At 36.5% G+C, this 26745-nt stretch overlaps 1 protein-coding gene across 1 annotated transcript in view; it reads right to left on the bottom strand.

Annotated features, from left to right (window-relative positions):
* RAB3GAP2 (RAB3 GTPase activating non-catalytic protein subunit 2) overlaps positions 1–26745 on the bottom strand; it is a 130205-nt gene that overhangs the window by 86628 nt on the left and 16832 nt on the right. Inside the window, exons 2-3 of the mRNA XM_069066007.1 lie at positions 19183–19247; positions 6679–6802 (exon numbers count right to left, since the gene is read on the bottom strand). Of these exons, the coding sequence (XP_068922108.1) occupies positions 6679–6802; positions 19183–19247 (189 nt within the window). The remainder of the gene's footprint in view (positions 1–6678; positions 6803–19182; positions 19248–26745) is intronic.

The following is a 26745-nucleotide window of genomic DNA, read 5'->3' as shown; positions in this document are numbered from 1 at the left end:
CCCACTTTCTCACCTCTTCATTTTTATTTCTGAGATCACCCCATAATAGTCAACTAACACCCATAGCCTCTTTCTATGTATACTCCTAATTGCCTTAATAACGAGAAAATTCTTAGGAATTACAAGTATCACCTTCCCATAGAGGAATGCAAATAGTTTGACCTTATTGAGTCCCTTAGGCTTTCTCTTTCCTGTTTACCTTTTTAATGCTTCTCTTGAGTCTTACATTTGAATGTCAAGTTTTCTACTTGGCTCTGGTCTTTTTGCCAAAAATGCTCAAAAGTCCTCCATTTCATTAAATACACATTTTTTTCCTGTGAAGGGTTACACTCACTTTTGCTGGGTAGGTGATTCTTTGTTGTAATTCTGGCTCTTCTGCCTTCCAGAATATTAAATCCTTTGCTCCCTGTACTGTGGAAACTGCAAAATCTTGTGTGCAGTTCTACAATATTTTAATTGTGTCTTTCTGGTTGTGTGCAATATTTTCTCCTTGAACTGGGAACTTTGGAATTTGATTGTAATATTCCTGGAAGTTCTCATTTTTCAGATATCTTTCAGGAGGCAATTAGTTATTTTTTCCATTTCTATTTTACCTTCTGGATCTAAGATATCAGAGCAGTTTTACTTGACAATTTCTTGAAATATGATTTCTAAGGTCATTTTTTTTATCACAGCTTTCAGACAGTCCAATAATTCTTAAATTGTCTCTCTTTGATCTATTTTCCAGGTAAGTTATTTTTCCAATAAGATACTTCATACTCACTCCTATTTTTCTTTCATTCTTTCGACTGTTTTATTGTTTCTTGATGTCTCATGGAGTCATTAGCTTCCACTTGCCCAATTTTAATTTTTAAGGAATTATTTTCTTCAGTGAATTTTTGTACATCTTTTTCCATGTGGACAATTTTGCTTCTTAAGGAGTTACTTTCTCCAATGGATTTTTGTGCCTCTTTTATCATTAGGCCAATTCTGTTGTGGGAGGGGGGGGTTTCTCCCCACTAGCACTCTTATTTCACTAACTCTCCTGGGAATTTTTTGGGGGTTGGGCCCAATTAGCATTTTTCTTTTTGCTTATAGCTGTTTTGAAATCAATTTCTTCTTCTCAGTTTCTGTACTGATCTTCCCTATCACCATAGCGTAGCTTTTTATGGTCGGGTTGTTTTTTGCTGCTGTTTGTTCTTTTTTCCAGTTTATTTCTTGACTTTTAAATTTATGTGGAAATTGCACTCTTCTCCCAGGGTCCAGGGGGCATTATCCCAAGCTTCAGGAATTTCCTGCTGCTGTTGTTAGAATTTGTTCTAGGTGTCACTAAGTTTTCAGCGCTTCCAATATGGTGTGATCCAGGGAGAAACATGGTCACTGGCTTGTGCTCTGGTCCTTACCAAATATAAATATATTGTATAGGCTGTCCATCCAATTGTGTGTTCCAATGTGAGTAACAGATAATCTTCATCTCTTTAGTATTTCCTATGTTGCTTGTGTCAGGCCAAACTTGTGAGGGGATACAGATCTCCTTCAGGGAGTTTTATAGTGTTTTATAATTGGTATGATGTCATCTGTAAACAGGAGCATTTTACTAATAACATATTTATGTAACATTTCAATATACGTATAGAGCAATTTCTAAGTCTAGAAATTCCTGATTAGCTAATATTCTTATAGTTGGTACCATGTAATTTTTAATGAATTAAAATAATCATGAACTCTAAAGTAACTATATATCAAGGGACTAAGGCAAATTCATTATTTTCCTAAATGCTTTCCTCAAGATGTACTGATTAATAATAATTCATATTTATAGATATGTAGTATATGCTTTGAATTTACTCTCCCAATTCCCATGTCTAATAGCAAGCTGGACCCCTAGTAGGCAGCAGTTTCTTCTTATTTCAGGGTTCTAAGGGAGCATAGAAGGGTTAGGAGTTCCTTAATAGGGGCTCATGAGCCCCTACCAGTTTGCCTTCCTCCATTGATTATCACTTGATATCAATTATTCAATACAATTTAATTAAGCTTTTAGTTAGGGACATTTACTAAGGTTGTGTAAAAAGCGCAGGTAGGTACAAAACATTCCCTTGAAAAGTCTGACACACTTTCCCCAAAGTACATATGGAATCCAAGGAATTTTGCAGTTGTCTGCTTGCTGTCTTCCAGTCAAAGGACAAAGGCTTTCTCTCTTTATATTCTCCTCTGGCCTCCTCAACAATAATCTTTACAGGGCCTAGCTGGAACAGTCTCCAAGCTTGCCAATTAAAACTCCTGAATTCTGAAATGTTATGCTATTCCATACAAAATATAGCACATGACTAAGTTTCCTGAGCCAATACTAACACAATTACTACATGCTACCATTTCATTTTCATTCAATGTCCCTCAGTCTTCCAAATTTATCAAGGACTTTTTCTACACCTACTTAAAAGCTTTGATTAGCCTGTTCAACAAATATGTCTAGGCCTGGTCACACTTGGTCTATTCCTCTGATTGACTGATTCAATCAAGAAAAAGCTCTCTGTAATTACTGAGACAGTAATCTAGGTACAATGCTTCTTAAACTGCCATAGTTTAAGAAATGCAAAGTTGGGGTTGCAAGGGGAAAAAGTTTAAGAAATATTGATTCTAGGACATTATTCATATTCTATACCCAATTTAATGGCTGCTATCTTCAGCAAATATGTCTGGCAAAGTCCATAGCCCCAAATCCTAGATAGCTTAATAATGAATTGTGGAACTTCTGTCTTTTTTGTGAAGGCCTTCCCTAGTGCCTTGTATCGCTGAATCTCAGGAAAAATCTACATGGCATAGTTTGTAATTAAACCTAATAGTTATTATTATTCTTTATTTCTAGGTACATGGTGATACAATTTAACAAACCAACATAATTTTACAAAGTTCTAATGGATTATTAATAGGCTTTAGTGCTTACAAAAAAAACTCTGTAAATCTAAAACAATAAAAAACAGGGCAAAAAAGAAAACAAAAGTCAATCAATCATCCTACCACATTTAGAGTAACTAATAACTATGCTGATCAGGTGAGAATGCCTCTACTGATTCAGTCAATCAATCAGAGGTATGAGTTAAGTGTAAGACCTAGAGACATTTTAAAATCAATCAACCAAATTTGATTAGGTTGAAAAATCCTTGAAAGTCATCGAATAAAATGGAAAGATGTCTCACAAGAAGTGTGCTGGTATTTGCTGAAGACATTAAATCATATTCTGCTGGTCTTTTAAAAATATCAAGCCATGTGGTGGAAATTGGAGAGTTAAAACATTAGGCTGGAAGAGAGAGCAGTTAGCTAAGCTAAGTCCCTGAGAGGGAATCATTTGGCGCAAAGAGAAGACAGAAAGCATCTGTCTCCTTCTCTGCTCCTAAGGAAAATTTTATGAGTACTCTACAAAGGAGAGAGGAAGAATTCCAGCACCAGAAAATGTGAGTTACTCCTTTGCCACATTTTAATTAAGAACCCTCTTTTTTCTGGATTCCATAATGGTGGGAAAGTATGTTATGTTGGTGGGGGGAGGGGAGAGAGGCTATTTTATATGTTAGTAAATACCCCTTTTCTGAAAGCTAATTAAGTCTCATCAGCTAACTGTTATAAAATAATAATGGTAGAGGAAAGCATACTGCTACAGGCTCCTGAACTACAGAATTACAAAAATCAGCCCTTTAGGGTCCCCTGGAAACATGAGAGAAGATGTAGCCAACTGCCTTCTGAGGACCCAACTTGCCAGTATGAATGTGAGTTGGGTTGGGAGTCCCAGAATATATACTGTTATTAACTTTTAATAATAAAGACAATGATAGGACACACCACACAATAATGTTTACACACAGCTTTCTTCACAACAACTTTGTGAGACAGGTAGTACAAGAATTATTATCCCCATATTACAGATAAGGAAACAGAATTTAAGTGACTTGCCCAGGGTCACAAAGCTAATAAGTGTCAGAGAGTTGGATTTGAATTTTAGGTCTCCTAATTCCAAATCCAAAGCTCTTTCCACATTATCAAAATGTTTCTGTAGTGATTACTGTCACAAAACTTACTTACCATACAATCTATCATTTATGTATGTGGACAGGCACCCTAGGCTTATTTTCTTGAGTTGCCCTGTTTTCCAGGGATGAAGTCCACCCCCCATGTCCCTCCAAACTAACGTAACAGTGATCTTTTGTGACAATTTTATTAAATTTTCAGTGCCCTTGGAAGCTGAGTCAACCATAAGCTTGGCTCCAGTCAGACTGATTTCAGACCCTTTCAGATAAGCAGAGCATCCTCCTGCCATGGTCTGATGTTCCTAAACCCTCCTACTCCCTCTCACTCCCTTTCCTCTATTGCTCCCTTCTTCCTCCCACAACACTCCCATTTGCCCTCCACTCCTCCCATGAAACCTTCCCTCTTTGTTGTACCCCATAAATATCCAAGGTTCTGTCTGCAGGCTTCTTGGTTTAAGAAGTGCCCACATGCATGTGCCTTTCTCTTATAATCAATCAAGTTTCTATCCATGTCTTGTGGAATCATTACTTTTGGTTTTGTGTGAGCACAACCCTATTTCAGATAAGAAGAGTGAAATTCATCTGACATTAATTCTTTCCATGACTTCCCCTATGTTTGTATATTCTTTTGAGAAAATATTAAGTCCCTCCCCCCTTCTTCCTCCTTTCCATACAAATGTATTCCTTTTGCTCTCTCTTCTTTTTCTCCTGATAAAACCCTCAGAACAAAGCCAATCAATTCACCCAATTTGGGGCCTGTAAGTTTCTTTTCCTTTCTCTTGTTTTTAATTTAATTCCCTCTATATTCTCTGAAGACATTAAAGTTTTAAAGGGAGCTCTCTATTATTACTTTCACTCTATTATATGGTAGCACTACAACATTATACAGCTCCTTCCAAGTGCTCAAATAAATCTACCTTTCTAGGTTTCTTTTGTCTCTTCTATTTTTATTTCAAAGTTCCTACTTAGCTCTGGTCTTTTCATCAAAAATGCTTTAAAGTCCTCTAAATCCTACTGAAGATCCATCTCTTCCCCCTCCAAGATTAACGTTCAACTTTTTGAAGTTAAGTTATTCTTGTTTGTAAGTTACTTTTGTTTGCAAACCTTTATCTTTTTCCTTTTGGAATACTGTATTCCAATATCTCCTCTCTTTATATTAAAAGCTTTTGGCTTTTGTGTGAAGATCCTGACTGGGATTCCTTGGTACTTGAACTGCTTCATTCTGGATGCTTGCCGTACTTTTATTTAACACTGGAGATCTGAATTATGGCTATAACATTCCTGGGACTCTTCCTTTTGGAGTTTCTTTCATGAGGTAATTAGTATATTTATCTTCTCTTACCCCCTGATTCTAATAGAACTAGGCAGTTTTCAATCAAGATTTCTTGAGAAATAGCACCCAAGACTACCATGTTTTACCTCACTCATACCTGAATTCTCTTTGAACTATTATTTTTAAAAGGGCTCAGTATCTTTAACAAGCTAAAGAATGGTCCATAAAATTTTCCATGAAAGTAAAAATACAAAAATTACATCCCTCTGTAGGATGTACTCCTAACTCATATCCAAAGGACTTTCTCTACTACCATGTTATAGAAACCTCTTCACTCTGGAAGCTCATTTAACCCTGTACTACTTATTCACAATGGAAATACCCTCCACTCCTGAGGCCTCTTCCTCTGACTGGCTGGTTCCTCCTAGAACCTCCATCTTTAGAAGGTAGTCCAAGGAAACCATGTCTTCCTCTCCAAACTACCTTCTACTCATTTCCATGGACTTTCTCTACTATACCCCTCTACCAAGTACTTTCACCCCATCACCTCTTTTCAGTACTCTTTTATAACTGTAATCCCTCATCAGGAGTAAGCTCCTAAGGGCAGAAACTATCTTTCAGTCTACTTGTCTTTGTACTCTGAGTGCTTAGCACAGAGCCTGGTACATTGTAATTACTTAACAAATGCTTGTTGAATGACTGATATAGTCCACCATCGATCCCAAATATTTGCAGACCTATTTTCATCCTGGAATATCAGAGAAAATTTTTCTAAAAAGTTTATGCTATTGAGGTTAAACCTGATTATAAGCATTTTATATTTGATTCTATTTTGACTAAAACTTGTCATTTCTACAACAGAACATTCTTGAAATGATTGTTTCATTTTTTCTCTGTATACTCAGAGCCTAGAATAGTGCTTTGCACATGATTAAATTTAATGTATATTTCCCAAATTCACATTAGAATTTCAATACCTAATCATAAATTGAAAACATGTGCCTAAAACAAACAATTATCTCAACGTATTATAATTTAAATTAAGGCTGAAAATATCTCCTACATTACCACAATATAGGTATCATGAACCTTTAGATCTTGAATGACAAAGAGCTAAGCAATACATGACTATCCTGGATGCCATTGACATACCTAATGTACATGAAGTCATATAAAAGAGGAGGAGATAAAGCAAAAAAAGAGAATAGGAAAAGCAAATAAAAGGAAAAGAAAAACAAACACAGAAAAAGAAAACTAGAGAAAGTAACATCAACAAATACATCAACTGAAAAAACTGAATTAAGATCACAGCATTCAAATCAAAATCCAAAACTCAAGCAAACAGTAAGGATGAAAACTTCATTTGTAAAGTTCAAGAAATTTCAATGAACTAAAGAGTATACTTACGCACTAGAAACACAGCCTTTTGTTCCCTAGCTATCACCATGAGATCATTAGTTGGAGATAAGGATAAAACACAATCTTGAAGCCAATATGCTTTCTGACTTTTGCAAGTAGTCTCTTCTTCTTCCTGTGAGGAGAAAAATTAGCTGTTATTTCATGCATCCTCAACAGTGAGATATTAAAAGGCCTCTTCTCCTTGAGTCCCATGTTCCAAGATTCATTACCCCTCCACCCACCTACCTACCTGTATCCCATTCTCTATAGGTTATGTTCTTGACTTTGCTGGGTGACAAGTAGCAAATCTAATGAAATAATCAATCAGTCAACTGTGTACTTTTAAAACACTTACTATGTGGCAACACTGTGCTAAGCAGAAAGGATAAAAAGACAAAGACAGTCCCTGCCTTCAGGGAGCTCCTATGCTGGGAAACAACATCTAAATAAATCACTTGGTTAATAAGACACAAGTATTTCTCATGGGCTAATTATTTGCCAGGTATTGTCCCAATTCTAGGAGTAGAAAGAACAAAGAACATTCCTACCCTCAAGGAGTTCATATTCTAACGTTCACATAAAATATGTGCAATATGGGAAGGTAATTAGAAAGGGATAGGTTAGGGGAAGACATATAGGTAATTGAAATAGCAAGCACACGACCATCTCTGTGTATAGTTTATGTGGAGTAGAAGAGTAAGTCATGGTAATGAAGTAGACTGAGCAAATGGAAACTTAGCAAGCAGCAATATGTATGCTAAAATGTCTTAGGAGTTGGGGTAGAAATGAAGACTTAAAAAAAATTATACGAAAATCTTTTTTGGGGAGGGGTTTGGGGGAGTTTTTTTTATTAAATTATTAAATTTTTAGTTTTCAACATTCACTTGAATAAGTTTTACATTTTCTCCCCCTCCCTATCCTCTCCTTCCTCAAGATGGCTTGCAATCTGATATGGGATATACACATACATTCCTATTAGATACATTTTCCCATTAGTCATGTTGCACACAAGAATTATAACAAATGGGGAAAACCAAGAGAAAAAAAAACAACAAAATAAAACAAAACATAAAAAATAGCCTTCTTTGTTCTTCATTCCAACTCCATAGTTATTTCTCTGGATGTGGCCGGCATATTCCTTCGTTGTGTCCTTTGGAACTGTTTTAGGTCTGTACATTGCTGAGAAGGGCTAAAGTCTATCAAAATGAGTCCTCGAACACTGTGGCTGTTACTATGTACAATGTCCTATTGGCTCTGCTCCCCTTAATCAGCCATCAGTTCATATACGTCTTTCCAGGGGAAATAAACACTCTTAAGTTAACCACCAGAACTACATTGTACACAGTAACAGCAACATTGTGCGATGACCAGGTCTTTCAGATTTAGCTCTTCTCATCAATGCAATGATCTAAAACAATTCTAAAAGACCCATGATGGAAAATTCTATCCACATCCAGAGAAAGAACTATGGAGTCTGAATGCTGATCAAAGCATACTATTTTTCTTTTTTGTTTTTTTCTTTCTTGTGGTTTTTCCTTTTGGTTCTAATTCTTCTTTACAAAATGACTAATGTAGAAATATGCTTAATATCATTGTACATGTATGGCCTATATCAGATTGCATGACATCTTGGGGAGCAGGAAGGGGAAGGAGAGAGAAAATTTAAAACCCAAAATCTTATAAAAATGAATGTTGAAGGGACGGCTAGGTGGAACAATGAATAGAAGAACACCAGCCCTGGAGTCAGGAGGAACTGAGTTCAAATTCAACCTCATTCAATTACCACTTACTAGCCATGTGACCTTAGGCAAGTCACTTAACCCCAACTGCCCTGCCCTACCCCCCTCCAAAAAGCAAAAAACAAACAAAAAAAACCGAATGTTGAAAACTAAAAAAAAAAAAAACAAAAAAAAAACATAGGTACTAAATTTAGTTAGGAAGGAAGGAGAATATACAAGTTAAAGTGCAAGCAGTCAAACAGTACTGGAAAGGGTAGTAGTGATGCAGTGTCAACATGAGCCATGACCACAAATTCAACATGAGGTGATAGTGTCAGAAGATAGACAGGAGTGAAAAAGGAAAAGATTTTAAATGAAAGAAAGTTTCTTTATTATAAAGTAGGCATTCCATAGAGCACAGTGGGAGGGGTAAGCAGTTTTGAAGTGTGATGCTAAAGGGATAGGGGTTGAGAAAGATGGGATTAAAGGACCAGGCAACTGAGAAATGGAGAATAGGTTTGTACATCAGCAGTTAGGGGTTCAGAATCACTTAGATGGGAAGATTATGAGGAGGTGAATGTGTTGTCTGCTAACCACTGAGGTTTCCAGTGGTTGAAAAAAGGTCTACTGAGGGCAGACATGTAGATTGCTTAAGGTCCTCTTTCAAGGTCCAAACTCATGGCAGATGTTATTATGACCTTTGAGGTAGGCTCACCTCTCAGCAAGCAGGAACAGTGGAAGCTTAGCCCTAAAGAGTTCAATCAGGAGGTAGGAGGTGGAACTAAAGGGTGTGAAAGAAACAGGGTAGGGGCATTGGACTGTTCTGGTGGGAAATGGCCTTCAGGGAACTAGAGAAGTTCTGGGGTGGAGGTAGATTTGGAGCGTGCAAGTTAGACCCTGGGACAAGGACAGAGGCCAAAAGGAAGATCCAGACAGAGTAGATAAAAGATATTCTCAAAGGAAGGCACTAGGAAGCTGGGTGGACCAGGAAAGATCTTCTGTAGAAGGCGGCATTTGATCTAAGTCTTGAAGGAAATCAGAGGCTGAAGTAAAAAGGGAAAGCATTCCAGGAATAGGGGACAGCCAGTGCAAAGGTCTGGAGATAGACAGTGACTTATACAAGGAACAAAAAGACCTTATCCTGAAGGTAATAAAGTAGCCATTAGAGTTTTATAACTCAGGCTTAAACTTTAGGAAAAACTTTAGCAACTGCATGGAAAAGATTGGAGTAGGGAGAGAGGAGGAGGAAGACCAAATAGAGGGCTACTCCAACAGTTCAAGCAAGAGTGGTTGAGGGCTAATACAAGGATGGTGGTTATGTGAAGGGAGAGAAGGGGACATATATATGTGTACAGACATATACATATGTAGATGTATATATGCAACTACATATATACACAATACAATATGTGTATATGTCTGTGTATATAATATATAGCATGCTTATTTATGTATACACATACACACACATAAGAGGTACTGTGAAAGTTTTCTTTCTACAACAAGCTCTAGAGATGGATTCTATATGTGGAGTGAGAATTATCTGTACTACTAGCATGTTACCTAACCTTATACTACATTTATAGTTTAATATCAAAGTGCCTTAATCCAAAGGGCACTTTAGACCATGAGACTAGTTGGCTGGGGAAATATTCTAAAGACTTCAAAGTATCCCTCAATTCTATTTAGGCAGTAGCCTACTTCAGCTATACATAGGACAAATTTTGTTCCTAAACCTTCAAACAGTTTTTAGGATTATAGATTTAAAACTGGAAGGGACTTTATAAGTCAGTGAATCCAACTTCCTCATTTTGCAGCAGGAAACAGAGGCTCTGGTAAGCTGACTTGCCCAGAGTCAAACAGCTAGTAAATGTCTAAGGTAGAATTTGAACTCAGGTCCTCCTGACTGCAAGCACAATATTTTCCCCACTATACCACACTGCCATCTCCATTGCTAAGAATAATAGCTCTTAATTTTGCAGTCCAGCCCAGAAGGTCTATTTAACCCATAATAAAGGATAATGCATTTAAAGTAGTATACAATTTCCAAAAATAATATAAAATAATACTGTAGTCAGATGAAAGTGGTAGAAGATTGCAGAATATAGAAGCAGGCCAGATGGTAAGGTCTAGTGATCCTGTATCTCATTGGAAGAAATAGAGTCCTTGGTTCTGATCTCATTCAAGACAGACTGAAGCAGACAGGGGAAGGGAGTGACAAAGGGACCAAGGGATAGCAAATCTTCCTACTAGCAATTAACATTTGTTTAACACTGTACAGTTTGCAAAAATGCTTCGCATACATTAGGCATCTGGTCTTCCCAAAGAGCCCTGTGAAGTAGGTAGCAAAAGTATTACTATCCTCATTTTACAGAAATGAAAACTGAAGCTAGGACAAAGTCCCTCAGGTTCATAAACTCTGCATCATCCTTGACTCCTCACTATCTTCATCTCATAAATTAAATTAGCTGGCATTTCTATATCAATATGATCTCTCTCAATATAACCCTCGTACTACACTGTACTCATACAGCCACCACTCTAATCCAGGCTCTCATCTCTTCTATAGTACAACCACCACCTCCTAAGTGTCCTCCTTGCCTCAAGTTCCTCTCCACTCCAGTCTATCCTCCCCACAACTGCCAAAATAATTCCTCTAATTTGCATGTCTGATCATGTAATTTTCCCACTAAAAAAAAAGTCTAGTGAATATCTCTAAGGTAAAATATGAATTCCCCTGCTTAGCTTTTAAAGCCCTTCAAACCTGGCCCAGTTATATCTTCCTAGTATCAATGAACATTACTCTCCCTTCTTTACTCTGGAATACAGCCAAATTGGTCTTCTCTCTGCTCCTCACACACAGCACTCCTCATTCCTGTGATATTGGCAGTAACCATCCTTGATTCCTGAAATGTCCTCTCACTCATCTTCCTCTCAGAGAATCTTCTCTTTCTTTAAGACATACTTCAAGCACAACCTTTCTACATGAAGGCTTTCTTAATCTCCTCAGCTACTAATGCCCTTCTTCCTCACCATGTATTTATCTTCATATTTTTCTGTATTTATCTATTTATGATCCCCCCAATTAGAACACAAACTCCTTGAGAGAAGAGACTGCTCCATTCTTTGTATTTGTGTCTCCAGTGCCCAACACATAGTAGGTGCCTAATAAATGTTTGTTAAGTCAACCAATCAAGAAACTTTCTTCTGTGTGTAATTGATTTACTGTGAAATTAAGTCACTTGCCCAGGGTCACAAAGGTATTAGTAAAATATCAGTGACAAGACTTGAAACTAAGTTTTCTGACTTCAAATTCAGTGTTTTTTATATCAATATAATATATGATATATTATAAAGTGAAAACTAAATATATAATACTTATTAATTATTAGTTGAATTCTTCAATTTTTCTACTTAAATAACACATTTGATTATTTGCATAACCTATTATTCATTCTTCTCATAGGTTCAAAAACAGCTATAGTACAGTAAGCTAAATTTGTTAGCTTACTGTAGTTTGTTATCTGTTGTTAATGATCTTGTCTTGCTACTTAATATTCAGTACAATGATTTATGTGGTAAATATTTATCAATTCAAGTATAAGTGAATACTTAAATGAAATTAAAATAGCATTAACTTACTATGTGTGAAACACCTGGCTAAGCACTGGGGATACAAACAGAAAGGGAAGACAAGAAAGTTAGATTACTGAAATCTGAGGTAGGTTCAGATCAGGGACACATTATCTTTTAATTAAAACGACTAGCACAACTTTGCCTGAAAATTTGCTTAGTCTAGAACTTTAAATTAAGCTGACACCAAGCTCTGGCACAATCTCAAAATACAACTAACATACTGGTAGCAAAAATCCCATAAATTAGTAAAGCAAATGAATGTTTCACTACCCCAACAGCATCCAAAATAGTTAAGGGTATCTCTGACATATGTTGCTAAGAAGGTTTTACAAAGAAACAAATTCAGAATCATAGACTACACCCCTATTCCACAAAAATGAGGGAATAGTACTTGGTACCCGGCAGGTGAGTTTAACAAATTCTTGCTGAATGACCAACAGACAAAAGATTTGTTGATGATTCCAAGCAAGAAAAATCCTATTAGAATAACAATACTTGGAGCAAAAAATCTCTGGGTGGCTAGGTGGCACAGTGAATAGAGAGCACTGGCCCTGGAGTCAGAAGGACCTGAATTCAAATATGACCTTAGACACTTAACACTTACTAGCCATGTGACCTTGGGCAAGTCACTTAACCCCAATTGCCGGGCCTTCCCCCTTAAAAAAAAAAAAAAAAAGAAGACAATACTTCTGTGTGTGTCCTATTGGTAGTCAGATGAAAAAAAAATGTAGAGGCAATAATAAGAAGGCAACAAATTTAGGCCCAAATTTTAATTTGATTTAAAAATTCCTTAAAGTACCTATGCATAAAACAATGTCTTAGGAGAATTTAGTACCTGGACTTAGGGACCTTAGAGTCTAATGAGGAGCTATAATTCATATAAAAATTAATTAATACAAAATAATATTATTTAATAAAAGTACAAAATTAAGTTCTATATGAGGTCAATGAAAAAAAGTAGCTAACAAAGGAAGTCTTCACAGAGGAACTGGATTCTTCTTTAACTATACTTCCCCTAACATCTCATTATGGTATGGAAGTGCCCTTGGGTTCTAGAATATTAGGTGAACCAGAGGAGCACAAAATCCACCAGGTTCTATAACCCTGGAAAGCCTACAAGTATGGACTTTATGTCATTAAGTATGAACTACAAGTCTGTTGTCCAAGGATAAGCCAAAGTCTGAAGAGGTTTATCACCAGGCTGGCTACAAGGTGATTAATATTTTTAGTCAAGTTATAGATGGACTGTTATCTCAGTGAAGAAAGGATTTACATCAACAAAGATATAAATATAAATATTCCTTAAGTCCTGAGGCATTTAACAGGCAAAGAATGCAAGAGTTGACAAGCCATGAATAGGAAATAATGACAGGGTGTCAAAAAGGTACAAAGTGTATTGGAGCAAAGTAATTCAATGTGACTGTACCCTGGAGATGTGGCAAGAAATAGCATGAGGTAAGTTGGAAAACAGAGTAGTGACAGATTCTGCAAGGCCTTGAATGCCAGATAAGGAAGTTTCAACTGGACTCAGTAGGCTATGGGAAATATCTCCCCTATAATCAGTTTTTATAATGAGTCTCAGAGTCTGAAATTCCTTTTGGATTCAGAACCACTGAAGATGTTTGAAGAGAGGAATGATTCGACCTGATCTATGCATAAAGAAATTTGGCTTGGCAGTAGTACCACGAATAGGCTAGCATTTTCTTGGTTTTCTAAAAGCTATAAAAATGCAGATTTAACAGGGAGCAAATCCTCTACTAAAATCTTTTATCTGTTTATAGTGATATAAAGATGACCTTGAGTTCACAAAGACTATGCCAAAAGAAGATAAGGTCTGGTCAGTCCTACAAAACTATAAGGCTTCAATTCAAGTTCAGCCCTGCAATGAACTTGAATTATTGAATTATAAGAGAAGATCCTGGTGGAGCCAAGGTCCAAGAGTGACGGAAAGGATAAGATACTAAAAAGGAAAGACTACTTCTCTGTAATTGAGGGAAGGAAAAAGAAGAGAGATGAGAACATTGAAAGGAGGCCAACATTAAAAAGTTCAAAGATTTTCATCACAAAGTTGGACACAGGATGATGGATTTTTCAGTTTAAGTAACTCTTGAAGATTATCTACCAAATCATAGATGAATTATGATCTGAATGGGTAGGAGTATTCACACCTTTTTGAAGAATAATAATAGTAGCAGCAGTTAAGATTTATATAATGGTTTAATATTAGCAATCTCATTTGATCCTCACAACAATCCTGAAACAGATACTATTATCCTTACTTTAGAGATGAGGAAACTGGAAGAGAGAGAGGTTAAGTGACATGAGCAAGGTCACACAACTAGTTTCTAGGGCAGCATTTGAACTCAGGTCCCTGAATCCATTATACCAATGAGGTGAAGTATTAAGGTAATAACTAATAAATAATATACTACATATAAGCTATGAAGTTCTTATGATGTTTTTTTTTAAAACACATTTGCCTAGGCATCTCCTACAACATGGGTCAGGTCCTAAAAGGGCTGAGTCAGGGCTCAAGCTGTCGGTCAACTTGAGGTCAGTTCAGCTTCCTGGTAGCTTCTGGCTATGTTGATGTGACTTTCTGGTCACTCAAGGCCAAATAAGACAACACTCATGTGAGGTCAGTACTTTTCAGAATTGGTGGATACCAGAAAACTACACAAATCACTATATACTGTCCTGCCGAACAGATCATTTCCATAGGAAGACAAGAGGGGCTATGTCTATGGAAACTAAATGCTTCCGTATATTTGTTTTATGTGTGTGTGTGTGTGTGTATACACTTTCATTATACATGTATACATTAGGGTTAAATAACTTCATTTTGTTATCTATTCAATGACCAATAGGATTCTGAACCTGCCTACCTATTTCTGAAGACACCAAATATGAGAAGAAGATCAAAAAAAGTTAAACATAGGAGTGCACAGAATTCCTTTGGAGTTAAAGCCAGAACTCAAGGATACTCATTATCCACTCTATTTCAAATTTACATGTCCTTCATTTTGCCACTTGGGTAAAGAGGCCTGATCTAACCAAAATATATCAAGTACTATCTACAAAATATGGAAAGACCTAAGGAGGAAAAGGACCCATATGTACAAAAATATTTACAGCAACTCTTTTTGTGGTTGCAAAGAACTGGAAAGTGAGGGGATGTCCATCAACTAGGGAATGGCTGAGCAAGTTCAGGCATACGATTGTGATAGAATACTATTGTACTATCAGAAATGATGAAGTAGATGACTGCAGAAAAACCTAGGAAGACATATATAAACTGATGCAAAATGAAGTGAACAGAACTAGGTGAATACTGCACACAGAAATAGCAATATCATAAAGATGATCCACTATGAAAGGCTTATCTACTCTGATCAAGGCAATGATCTAAGACAACTGCAAAGGACCCATGATGAAAAACGCTGTCCACCTCCAGAGAAAGAACTGATTAGCTCTGAGTGCAGATCAAAGCATGCTTTCTTTCACTTTCATTGTTTTTCTTGCTTTTTTTCCTTTTGCAACATGGCTAATATGGAAATGTTTTGCATGATTTCATATGTTTTTGGTTTTTTAAAAAGAATAGTTAAAGGTGTCCAACAAGGTTACTGGGTAAATGATCTTTAGGAAAACAGACAGAAACTTTACTAGATAAAAAAGCATATAAGGGCCACAATCTCCACCAGGGGAGGTAATTTCCATTCTAAAGAGATTAGAGACCTAATAAAACATCAAACATGCACACAAATACAACAACTTAGATGGACAATAGGCACCAGTGTGGGTAAAATATTCATTACGCAGCACACTAGGTTTTATAGAAATGTTATATTTTACACACTAAATAGGGTATCTCACCCTACAGGAGAGTAGGGGGAAGGGGATGAGAGGGGGGATGATGGAAGGGAGGGCAGGCTAGGGGGGGGGGGGGGGAGGAAAGTAGAGAATAGAACAAGTGGGTGGTGGGACAGGAGGGAGGGAAATATAGTCAGTCTTTTAAAATATATCTACTACGTTATTGTTTTGCATTAGCCACACATGTCCAACTTACACTGAATTGCTTATTTTCCCAGTAAGGGTGGGAGACAAGGGAGGAAGGGAATGAACCTGGAATTCAAAGTTTTAAAATAAAATACTCAAACATATATATATATATATATATATATATATATATATATATACACACACACACACACACACACACCCTATTATTAATACTATTTTACATGTAATTGGGAAATAAGATATACAGGCACTGGGGCATAGAGATCCACTGGAAAAATCAAAAGGGGTATGGGAGAAAATATGGGAGAGAGCAGATTAGAGGAAGGGATATCCTGTGGGACTGCTATTTTGGGGTGGTGGGTAAGGGAAAAATGGGGAGAAAATTTGTAACTCAAAATCTGGCGGAAATGAATGATGTAAATCAGAAGTTAATAAAGTATTTGAAAAAAAAAAGAAATGCTTTATTTTAGATTACCTATAAACATTTCCATAGAAGGCAATACTGTGAACTATTCTTACAAAATTAAACTTAATGGATCAATAAATCCTTACAGTTTTGATCCATGTTATTTTGTTTATAAACTACACAAACATCTAGTCATTTTATTCTGTATCATGAGAATATAAACTGGTCTGAAATTATACACCATTAATGTAGGAAGACAGGTAAAATTTAGGACAGTATATTTCCTAGTGGTGACTAAGGTAATTAAAAAAAAAATCTTAACATGTTACACGGGAGATTCACAAATGCAAGTCCACTTAGTATTCCCCATTAGTTACCATTGAAACAAAATTAACTTCCCATAAATTTAACTCCTGTGTTAACAGTTTAGGGGGAAAGTCTAAATACAAATCTATGTGATTCAAAGTTCTAGAATTCCTCTTTTTAAAAAATAGGGCTTCTAAATCTAAGTAAACATCAAGGTATTGCTGTAGTTCAAATAAATGAAAATCTCAAATTCACTGAATCTACTACATGAAAATTTTACTTTTTCTTTGGATTTTAAGTCCGGTTTGTCATGTATTTACTTCTATTGTTTGACAGTTCAGCAGATGGCAAGACTGTCAATTACTACATACAGGCATACAGGATGGCAAAATATCATTTTAAGAACAGTTAAGTTTTTTTTTTAATTTAATCAATTGAAATTTTAAAACAAAAACATTTCTTTAAATTTTTAATATTAGGTAGCTAATGATATAAAGTCTGGTTTTTGAAAACTTTGAGCAATTATCATTTTAATAAAATTGTACTTGTCAATCACAAATTACATTGTAGATCCTGTCATCCTTATTTCTCTAACACAGTAGTGTCAATAAATTCCAATATAATAAAGTGGATGTCAGAATATCCACTGTAACCTAAGTGGCTTAATTCTAATTACAGAAATAAAAATGTCATTACCATTTTTGAAAAAAAGTTTCATAAGTATTAACAAAAAGAAAAAAGTGGAGATAATGCAACATAATTACCCTTCCTCTTAGAACCATAAACTGATGGTATTTCCATTTTTGTATTCCTTTCAGTGTTCTCACCTCTTTTCTTTTTCCTTCCTCCAATTACAGAAAAGTAGTCTTTCCTTTTTAGTATCTTATCCTTTCCATCACTCTTGGACCTTGGCTCCACCAAGGATCTTCTCTTATAAATCTTTGCATTCTCCTTAACTGGACCCTTCCTAAGGTCTCTACAATGCTTTCTTTAAAAAAAATAAAAAGAGGGTGGCTAGGTGGCGCAGTGAGTAAAGCACTGGCCCCGGAGTCTGGAGGACCCAAGTTTGGTTATGGCCTCAGACACTTAACACCCACACAAGAAAACTAGCTGAGTAATCTTGGGCAAGTTACTTAACCCTGATTGCCCTCCAAAAGGCAAAAAAATAAAATAAAAAATAAAAAGAAAGAAAAAAAGCTTGAACTTTCATTCTCTCAAACTATTACCCTTGCTTCTCCCATCTCAGTCAAATGACTAAAAAGTATAATCTATACCCAATGCCTCTACTTCTCATTGCTTATTCTTCATTTCTTTAAAATCTGGCTTCCATTCCCACCACTGTATAGAAAAAATTCTCGACAAGGTTAATTATCATTTTTTTTATCAATTTATCACTCAAATCAAATTATTTTTTTTTATTCTCAGCTGTCCTTATGAGCACCTATCTTTCTTGAGATTGCTTCTTAAGTTTCCTTCCTATTGTGGCCCTCCAAAATCTCAGAGTGAAGTAATTGCATTCACCTGAGTAATTTATTGCATACTTCTGCTAAAACTATAGGGAATGGGCTGACCTAAGTACTTTACATACATTGTTCATGCTACAGCAACTGGAATAAGCCTGCTACATATGCATAATTCAAGAAATGCCCTCCTCCCTGAATACAGACCCTTAAACCACTTCTCATTAAATGCACACCATACAATGGTTGCAGATACAGCTTTTCCTCCAATTCTTCCTAAATGTCCCTCATACCTTTCACTGAGATGCAATGTCCCACTTCAGATATTTATTGAAATATGCATAGCCTTTAACAGGTTAGGTCCAAGTACAAGCTAGTGCTTTACCAACATTATCTTATTTGATCCTCCCCACGGCCCCAGGAAGGAAGGTGCTATAACTAAGGCAAACATAGGTGCAGTGACTTGCCCAGGGTCAGACAGTTTATTAAGTGTCTGAGGCAAGATTTGTATTCAAGACTTCACAATTCCTGCCCAGCACTCTATCCATCGGCACCACCTAGAAACATTGTGTACCCCTGCCTCCCTCTACCAAGAGGTTTGAAGTACTTCATAAATTTTTCTCCAGTACCAAAATTTGTCATCATACTTAATCTTAGTTCAGCTGCCTTTTAGTGTTGTTTTTGTTTACATTATTTTAGTTCTGCTTTATTATGTATTACCATTGTATAAAATTCTTTCCTTATTCTATTAATCTTCACAGTCATCATTTCTTACAACGCTTTTATTTCTTACAATTTTTTCTATATTCATAAATTCAGGCATCTCTATAAGATTACATGTTTCAGAGCAATCTGCACTGCATTCTGAAACTCTGAAGTGCTACGTCAGATACAATTATTAATATCATGTGACTGCCCAGTTCAAATAACATATTAACAGAAAACACAGATATGAATACAGACTTACAGGTTCTTGTGTTTCTGCTTCTTCCCATGCTCCCCAACCATCATCTTCCCAGTTTGTTGATTTACCTATTAACAAAAGATGAAAGTCTTTAGATGAAATGCATTTATTAAATAAATATTTCTTAAAGGTTCGAAGAATTAAGACATGAAGCTAAATTCAGAATCTAAAAATTTTAAACAATTTTTTGCATAGAACCAAACCTATTATAAAACTGGCAAAAAGGACAGAATTTATGTTAATCATCCTATGCCAGGCTTTTACTCTACCTAATATTTTTGCAGTAGTCATGACTCATTACGAGTTCAAATCCATTTAACAGTAAGCATAAGTAATAGGAATCTACTATTCTTTGGCATTTAATTATATCTAAGTGATAATTCAGACAAAATTATTATAAAGGTAACAATAAAAATCTAAATTAGTACGCCAATTTAGTACTTGACAAAAATATTAGATACCTGAATTGAAAATCTGAACATTTTTACAAATGATAACCTAAAACAGTTGTCTTCCACTCGGGTTCAATAAGAATTTATACTCATGATTTAGAAACAAACCAGGTCTTACTACTTATTCCTTCTACTTTTTCACAAATGAGGCAACCTGTATAATCGAAATTAAATGCTCAACACAAATAAATACAACTTTCTGAAAAAGAAATTATGATGGCCAATTACCAAAAGAGTTTAGGGGGAAGCACTACATTGTTTATCCTTCTTTCACCAATATAATCCATATTCCAAAGTAAAAAAAAAAAATAAACTTTTCCTTTACCATTTAAATAACAATAAATTAAGATGTGAATAAAATGATAAATTGCTCATGAGTAAGTCAAAGCAATGTAATAAAAATGGAAATACTACCTAAATTAATTTACTTATTCAGTACTGTACCACTCAAATTCCCAAAAGAATAATTTATAGGCCTACAAAAAAAACAACAAAATTCATATGGAAGGAAAAAAGATAAAAATCTAGAGATATTTTTTTAAAATGAGAAGGAAGAGAGTTTATCTACTAATATTAGGCTTCAATCTATACTAACAAAGCAGTAATCATCCAAAAAAAAATTTGATTCTGGTTAAAAAAATAGAGTTTAATCATTGCAATAGATCAAGAATTATACAATATATAGGACCAAATAAATTTAATAACCCAGTATTCAAAATACCCAAAGCTGAGAGAAGCAGTGAATAATTGTTAAAACTCCTGGGAGAACTGAGCAATGATCAGACAAAAGTCAGGTTTGAATCAATTCCTCATAAAATACCAAGATAATCCTCACATGGATACATGACTTGGATATCAAAGATCATTTCGCAAATTTTAGAAACAAGGAATAAATACCTTTTAGATATGTGGCAAAAGGAAAAGTTCACGATCAAACAAGAGATAGAGAAGATCACAGAGGATAAAATGAACAATATTTATTACATAATATTTAAAAGTTTTTTTTTTTTAACAAACAAAACCAATATACCTAAGATTAGACGGGAAAAATGTTAATTAGAAACAATGTCTTTGCAAGAGTTTTCTCTGTTAAAAGATTATTTCCAAGACTGATAAAGAATTTATTCAAAGTGTAAAAAAAAAAAGCATTCCACAAATGATAAATAACCAAAAGATGTGAACAGGAAATTTTCCAAGAAAAGTAATTCAAGGGTATCAATAGCTCTATGAAGAAAGGCTCCAAATCACTAAAAACTAGCAATTCAGGTTCTATTTCATGACCATCAGATTGGCACAGCTATTTAAAAAAAAAAAAAAAGGAAAATGACAAATATTGGACAAGTTTCAGAAAAATGGGTACATTAATGAATTTTAGGGGAAGCTGTGAACTACTCCAGGCCACTCTGGAAAGCAATTTGAAACAATGACCCCAAAGTTATTAAATTATGCATTATCTTTAACCCTCACTTATCTTATGCCCTCACTAGGCCTACAACCAAAGGAGTTCAAAGAAAGAAGAAAATGAATCATAAATACAATCAATCAATTTATTTATTAAAATGTCCACTATGTGGCAAGCACTGTGCTAAGCACTAAAGATACAAAAAACCAAGACAGTACCTGACTTCAAGGAGCTTATACTTTAACTGGGAGGGAGGAGCTGGGGGGAGAGAGGGAGGGAAAGGAAGGGAAGACAGAGACAACAAGCAAATAAATCTATATAAAGCAAGAGATATACATGATAAATAGGAGATAATTAATTGAAGGAAGATACTAGAATTAAGAGGGGCTTAGGAAAGCTTTTCTATAGATGGTGGAATTTTAGTTGGGACTTAAAAGAAGCCAAGGAGGTCAGCAGTCAGAGTAGAAATAAGAGAATGTTCCAGGCATAGGGGACACCCAGAGTCAAAAGATGAAAAGGAAGAGTCTTGTTCGTGGAACAGCCAGGAGAGTCCAATGTCACTGGATCAAAGGGTACATTTGGGGGAATAAAGTGTAACAAAACTGGAAGAGTCTTCTCTTCCCTTCTAGGTGGCTAGGTTATAAAGTGAATTTTGTATTTCCTTCTGGAGACAATAAGAGGTTTTCTTTAAAGAAAAAAATAATACTGGTTAAAAAATAGTTTAATTATGGTAATAGAGCAAGAGTTACACAATATATAGGATTAAATCAGTCATAATAGCCTAGTATTCTAAAGACTTCCTAGACACCAGAGTTTATTGAGTAGGGAGGGGACATGATCAGACCTGAGTTTTAGAAAAATCACTTTAGTGGCTGACTGCAGGATGGACTGGAGTAGGGAGGGACTAAAGGCAGGCAGACTCACCAGGAGGCTATTGCAATAATCCAGGTGTGAGGTGATGAGGACCTGCATTAGAGTGATGAAAGTGTTAGAGGAGAGAAGAGGGCATAAGGAAGAGATGTTACAAAGGTGAAATTGACAGACCTTGGCTACAGCTTGGATACAGGTGAGGGTATGGGGTGTGAAGAATTCAGGATGACTCCTATGCTGTGGGTCTGAGGGACTGAGAGGATGGTAGTTAACAGAGAAGGTGGGAATGGGAAGAGTTTTGGGGTAAAGATAATGAATTTGGTTTTGGATACGTTGAGTTTAAGATGTCTACTCAACATACTCGTTCAAAATGTCTGAAAGGCAGTTGGAGATGCAGGACTGGAAGTCAGCAGAGAGCATGGGACATGATAGGTAGATCGGAGAATCCTCAGCACAGAGATGGTAATTAAATCCATGGGAACTGAAAAGATCACCAAGAAGGAGAAAAGAGGGCCCAGCACAGAACCCTGATGGACGCCTACGGTTACAGTGCTTGATCTGGAAGACCTAACAAAAAAAAAAAAACAACAGAGTAGGAGTCAGATAGGTAGAAGGAAAACCAGGAGACAGTAATGTCCTAAAAACCTAGGATGAAAAGAGTATCAAGAAGGAAAGAATGATCAACAGCTCAAAACCTTCAGAGAGGTCAAGAAGAATGAGGATAAGAAAGGTCATTAGATTTATCAACTGAGAAATCATTAATATCTTTGGAGAGAGCAGTTTTGGTGGTGGTGTGATAAGACCAGATACCAGACTGTAAGGAATTAAGAAAAAAGTGAGAGGAGAGAAAATGGAGACACCGACTGTATACAAGATGAAAGTGGGAATAGGATTGAGTTTTCATAGGGGAGAAATGGACACGTTTGTAGTGTTAATCAAAAGTCATGACTCCACAAGACAAGGGTAGTAACTTAATTGATTACAAGAGAAAGGCACATGCATGTAGAAACTACTTACACCAAAGAGCTCAGAATACTGACAGAGGACATTTATGGAGTACAACAAAAAGGGAGGTCTTATGGGAGGAGGGAAGGACAATCCCCTCCCAAATGGGAGTGGAAAGGAGGAAGGGAGCAGTAGGGGAGGGGGAGTGAGAGGGAGCAGGAGGGCTTGGGAACATCAGACTATGGAGGGATGATGCTCTGCTTCTCTGAAAGGGTCCTGGCTATACAAACAGTTTATCAGTCTGGGCAGACTGACTGGAGCCAGGCTTGCAGCTGACTCAACTTTAAGAGCCCTGAAAGTTTAATAGAGTGTAGTCACAAAAGACAAATACTTTGTTAGTTTGGGAGGGGCGGGTTTCATTTCTAGAAAACAGAATAACACAAGAAAACAAGTTCAAGGGGGCCCTCCATAATAGACAGTTGGAAATGAGCTAATAGATAGGAAGAGATTGAAAATAAGTGAAAAAGTGAGGATGACAGGGCAATCTTTTGGAAAAGACAGGATGGAATGGAATTGCTTGAGCAGGTAGAAGAGTTGGCCTTGGTAAGGAATAAGACCACTGTATCATATGAGACAGGGCACAAAGTAGCAGAAGGTACCTGAGCTACTGGAGATAAGGAAGAGGGCAGACAGGGAGTTCACAGTAAATGGTTTCAATTTTTTCTGCAAAATATAAGGCAAGGTTCCCAGCTGAGGGGATAAAGGAAGGGTGAGCTATGGGACAGTTGAGGAAGGGTAAAAAGGTTTGGAAGAGTCACTGTGCTGCACGGTATAATGAGTTGATAAGGGACATATAGCAGGAGTGCCAAGTGCCAGTAAGAGTTCAGTTGAGATTGTGTAATATAAATTTGTAGTGGACCCAACAAGACCAGTTGTATAATTTTTTCCTGCTCTGGTCAGCAGCACATGCACAGGGAAGACAATGAACAGAGGGAGTGTTCCAAGCCTAAGGATGAGGTTTGGCTAGGTACAATTGGTGATATGATAAGGGTGCGAGGAATTCAAGAGAGGAGGGCAGTGTAGAGTTGAATTGGGTTTACCAAGGAATTAAGATGGAGAGAAGAGATGTGGCTAGTACAGGGGAGATGGCCTGAGAGAAAACAGAGGGGCCAAGGAACTGGAGGTCATGGTGCAGCTGAAAAGTAGAACTATATAAGAGAAGGCAGAAGGAAAGGCAAAAAGAATTCCTAAAAGGAGATGATATGTTTGTGAATGATGGCAAGATCAAGGGTATGATCATCTTTATGTGGGGTAGAAGAATAGCTCATGGGAGGTGAGTAGGTTGAGGAACTGAGTGGTTAGGGTATTTGAGGGAGAATCGATATGCATGCTGAAGTCCCCTAATATGAGGGCAGGAGTTGTGGAGAAGAGAAAAATTGTAAGCCAGGTACTGAACTCACTGAGGACAGAAGGGGAGTGATGTAGCTGGGGGCGGGGGGAACACGGAGAAAGGAGAGGAGTCCTACAGACAACAGCTACCAGGATTTTGGTTGGGTGATAGCTATAAATAGCACAAACCTCAAAGGAACAGAGGTTACTAAGTGATAAAGGAAGGGGGAGAATCTGGAAGTGGCAATGGGGAGCAAGGAGTATTCCAACTCTTCAGCCTCAAACAGTGAGCTGAAGAGAATGAGAAGAAAGGTGAAGCCAGGACTGGGAAGGGTGGCCAGAGAGGCTGTGTCATCAAAGGGAAGCCAGGTTTCATTAAGAGTTATAGATGGAAGGAGTGGGGAAAAAAAATTAAGATTTAAGTACAATATCTATTACCCTATATTAATAGGCAATCTTCTATAGATATCAACATATAAAAAGAATGCTAGAGTTAGCCAGGACCTTAGAGACCATTTAGGTTAATATTCTCTTAACATATGAATAAACTTTGCGGTCACAACTTCTTTTCACTACTTCACTCTTTTCCAATCTTCTCCAAGTATACTCCCAGGTCCTATCATACCATTTCAAGGAAATCAGGAATAGCTCCTCATTAGAAAAAGGCAGTTGATTCCTGTAGTAGACCTGGCAAATATAAAGAATTTAGAGAACTGAGGTTCTAATGAACTGGAATTGTATAGGAAAGCTTTGTTGAAGTGACTTGGTCTAGGGTTTAAAGTATTTGATACTTTTAAGAGAAATGGAGAGCACTTTCTAAATGGAAAGATCACTTTCTAGGAGGAAGAGATAGCAGGAAAAAAGGAATAGACTCAATTTTCAAGTGACCTATACAGCAAATACAGAGTCCTATCTCCACTGTATGCCCCAATCTAAATGCCATGGAAGTATAACCTTCAGAGATGCCTCTGTTATATAGATATGAAACTACTGAGTTATCAAGTTATTTTTATATTCAAATATTACACTTACCCTATTACCCTCTTTTCTACAGCCTTCCTTCATACCCATGGGGGGGTTAAGGCTAGAACCTGGATCATATTTTCCCATAGAAAAGAATGTCATAAATAACAGGTTTTTTAAAATAATAAATATAAAAACATATTGGTTAGGTACAGTTTAAATAATATTTTGGGAAAATTATGAGCTTAACCTTTTGGGAGACAACCTAGGAATTTAACCACCATTTATAACATTTGTTTCTATGGGAAAGCTAGAGTTCCAGATCAGGAAAGTACAACTGAGTTTCTAAGAGCACAACCAATCTGTAAGATGAGCATAGCCTGTATCAAAGTATTTATTTCTATTCAGTCCCAGTGACATAATTTCTACAGTCTCCTGACTACAGCTGAGAAACATCTGATACTGCCTTGCAGTCAGCTCATTAACACTTGACATCAGCAGTTGAAAGGTGTTGGAATCCTACCACTTTGCTTTTTCCAGGCTATTTCCTGTGTCTAAAGACTACCCTGGGACTCAGTAATGTCCTTCAGAAATAAAAACCAATGGCCAGGCAGACAAAAAGTTCTTTTCGCAGTTTTTCTATAATGGGTATTATAGGAATCTATTACAGTATTCTTTAACCATTAACATTTAGTAATACTTAACAAAATGCTCATGGGGTGCAAGTAAGATGACAGAATCATGTTTAAGAGCTAAAAGGAATAAATTATTAGAAATTATCTAGGGCAACCTCCAACCTGAGTATCCATATCAACATGTTCACTGAATATTTAAAAATTATGTACTACCAACACAGAATGGACTGCTTTTGAAGACTGTGAGAAGGTGTAATGTAATATCAAGCAAAGGCAACTTCCCAGGTTCAAAATACCAGCATAGGTGCTCTCTATTTTATTTAGTGACAAACCAAGAACAGAGAAGATCAAAACATGACATCATTCAAAATACAGCATTTACTAAATGTGATTAAATAATCTCCAAGGCCTACCCCACCCCAGGACTTTCCAATCATTCAATCAATTACAAAGTCTCTGTTCCAAATACTTCTCCACCCCTAGGCTATACCTTAATTAAGTCCACCACAAAGCCCCTCTGCTCAAATGGAGATTAGTTTCCAAACATAAGTAAAATACATTCATTTGCTCAACCATAGAACACAAAAAGGTCAAAAGTTCCCCACCCCTGGATCACAATTGAATCTACCCCAGAGTTACATCAAGTTTAAACACAGCACTTAATACCCAAATGGAGGTCTTTTCTTCATCTTGACACGAGGCAAGTTCTCAGCAATCTTAGTTCCTGGAGAGACAAGGCTTAGCAAGGCCATAAGATACATTGCCAGTCCCTTCATGAATTTATCCTCTGTCTGTAGAACAGCCCTAGAACCCCTGAACACATTAGCAAAGCCCTCTCCCAGGATTTCTGTAAACATACAACAAGAAAATCCTTCTTCAGGGCTTCTGAACCAACAGAAAGGCTCCCAGA

This window comes from Petaurus breviceps, unplaced genomic scaffold (assembly GCF_028583685.1).
Source record: "Petaurus breviceps papuanus isolate PSGF00001 unplaced genomic scaffold, PetGlider_PUasm1.0 90702, whole genome shotgun sequence".
NCBI lineage: Eukaryota > Metazoa > Chordata > Mammalia > Diprotodontia > Petauridae > Petaurus > Petaurus breviceps.
Note: the sequence above shows the minus strand (reverse complement) of the source record. Positions and strands in the feature narration are given on the sequence as shown.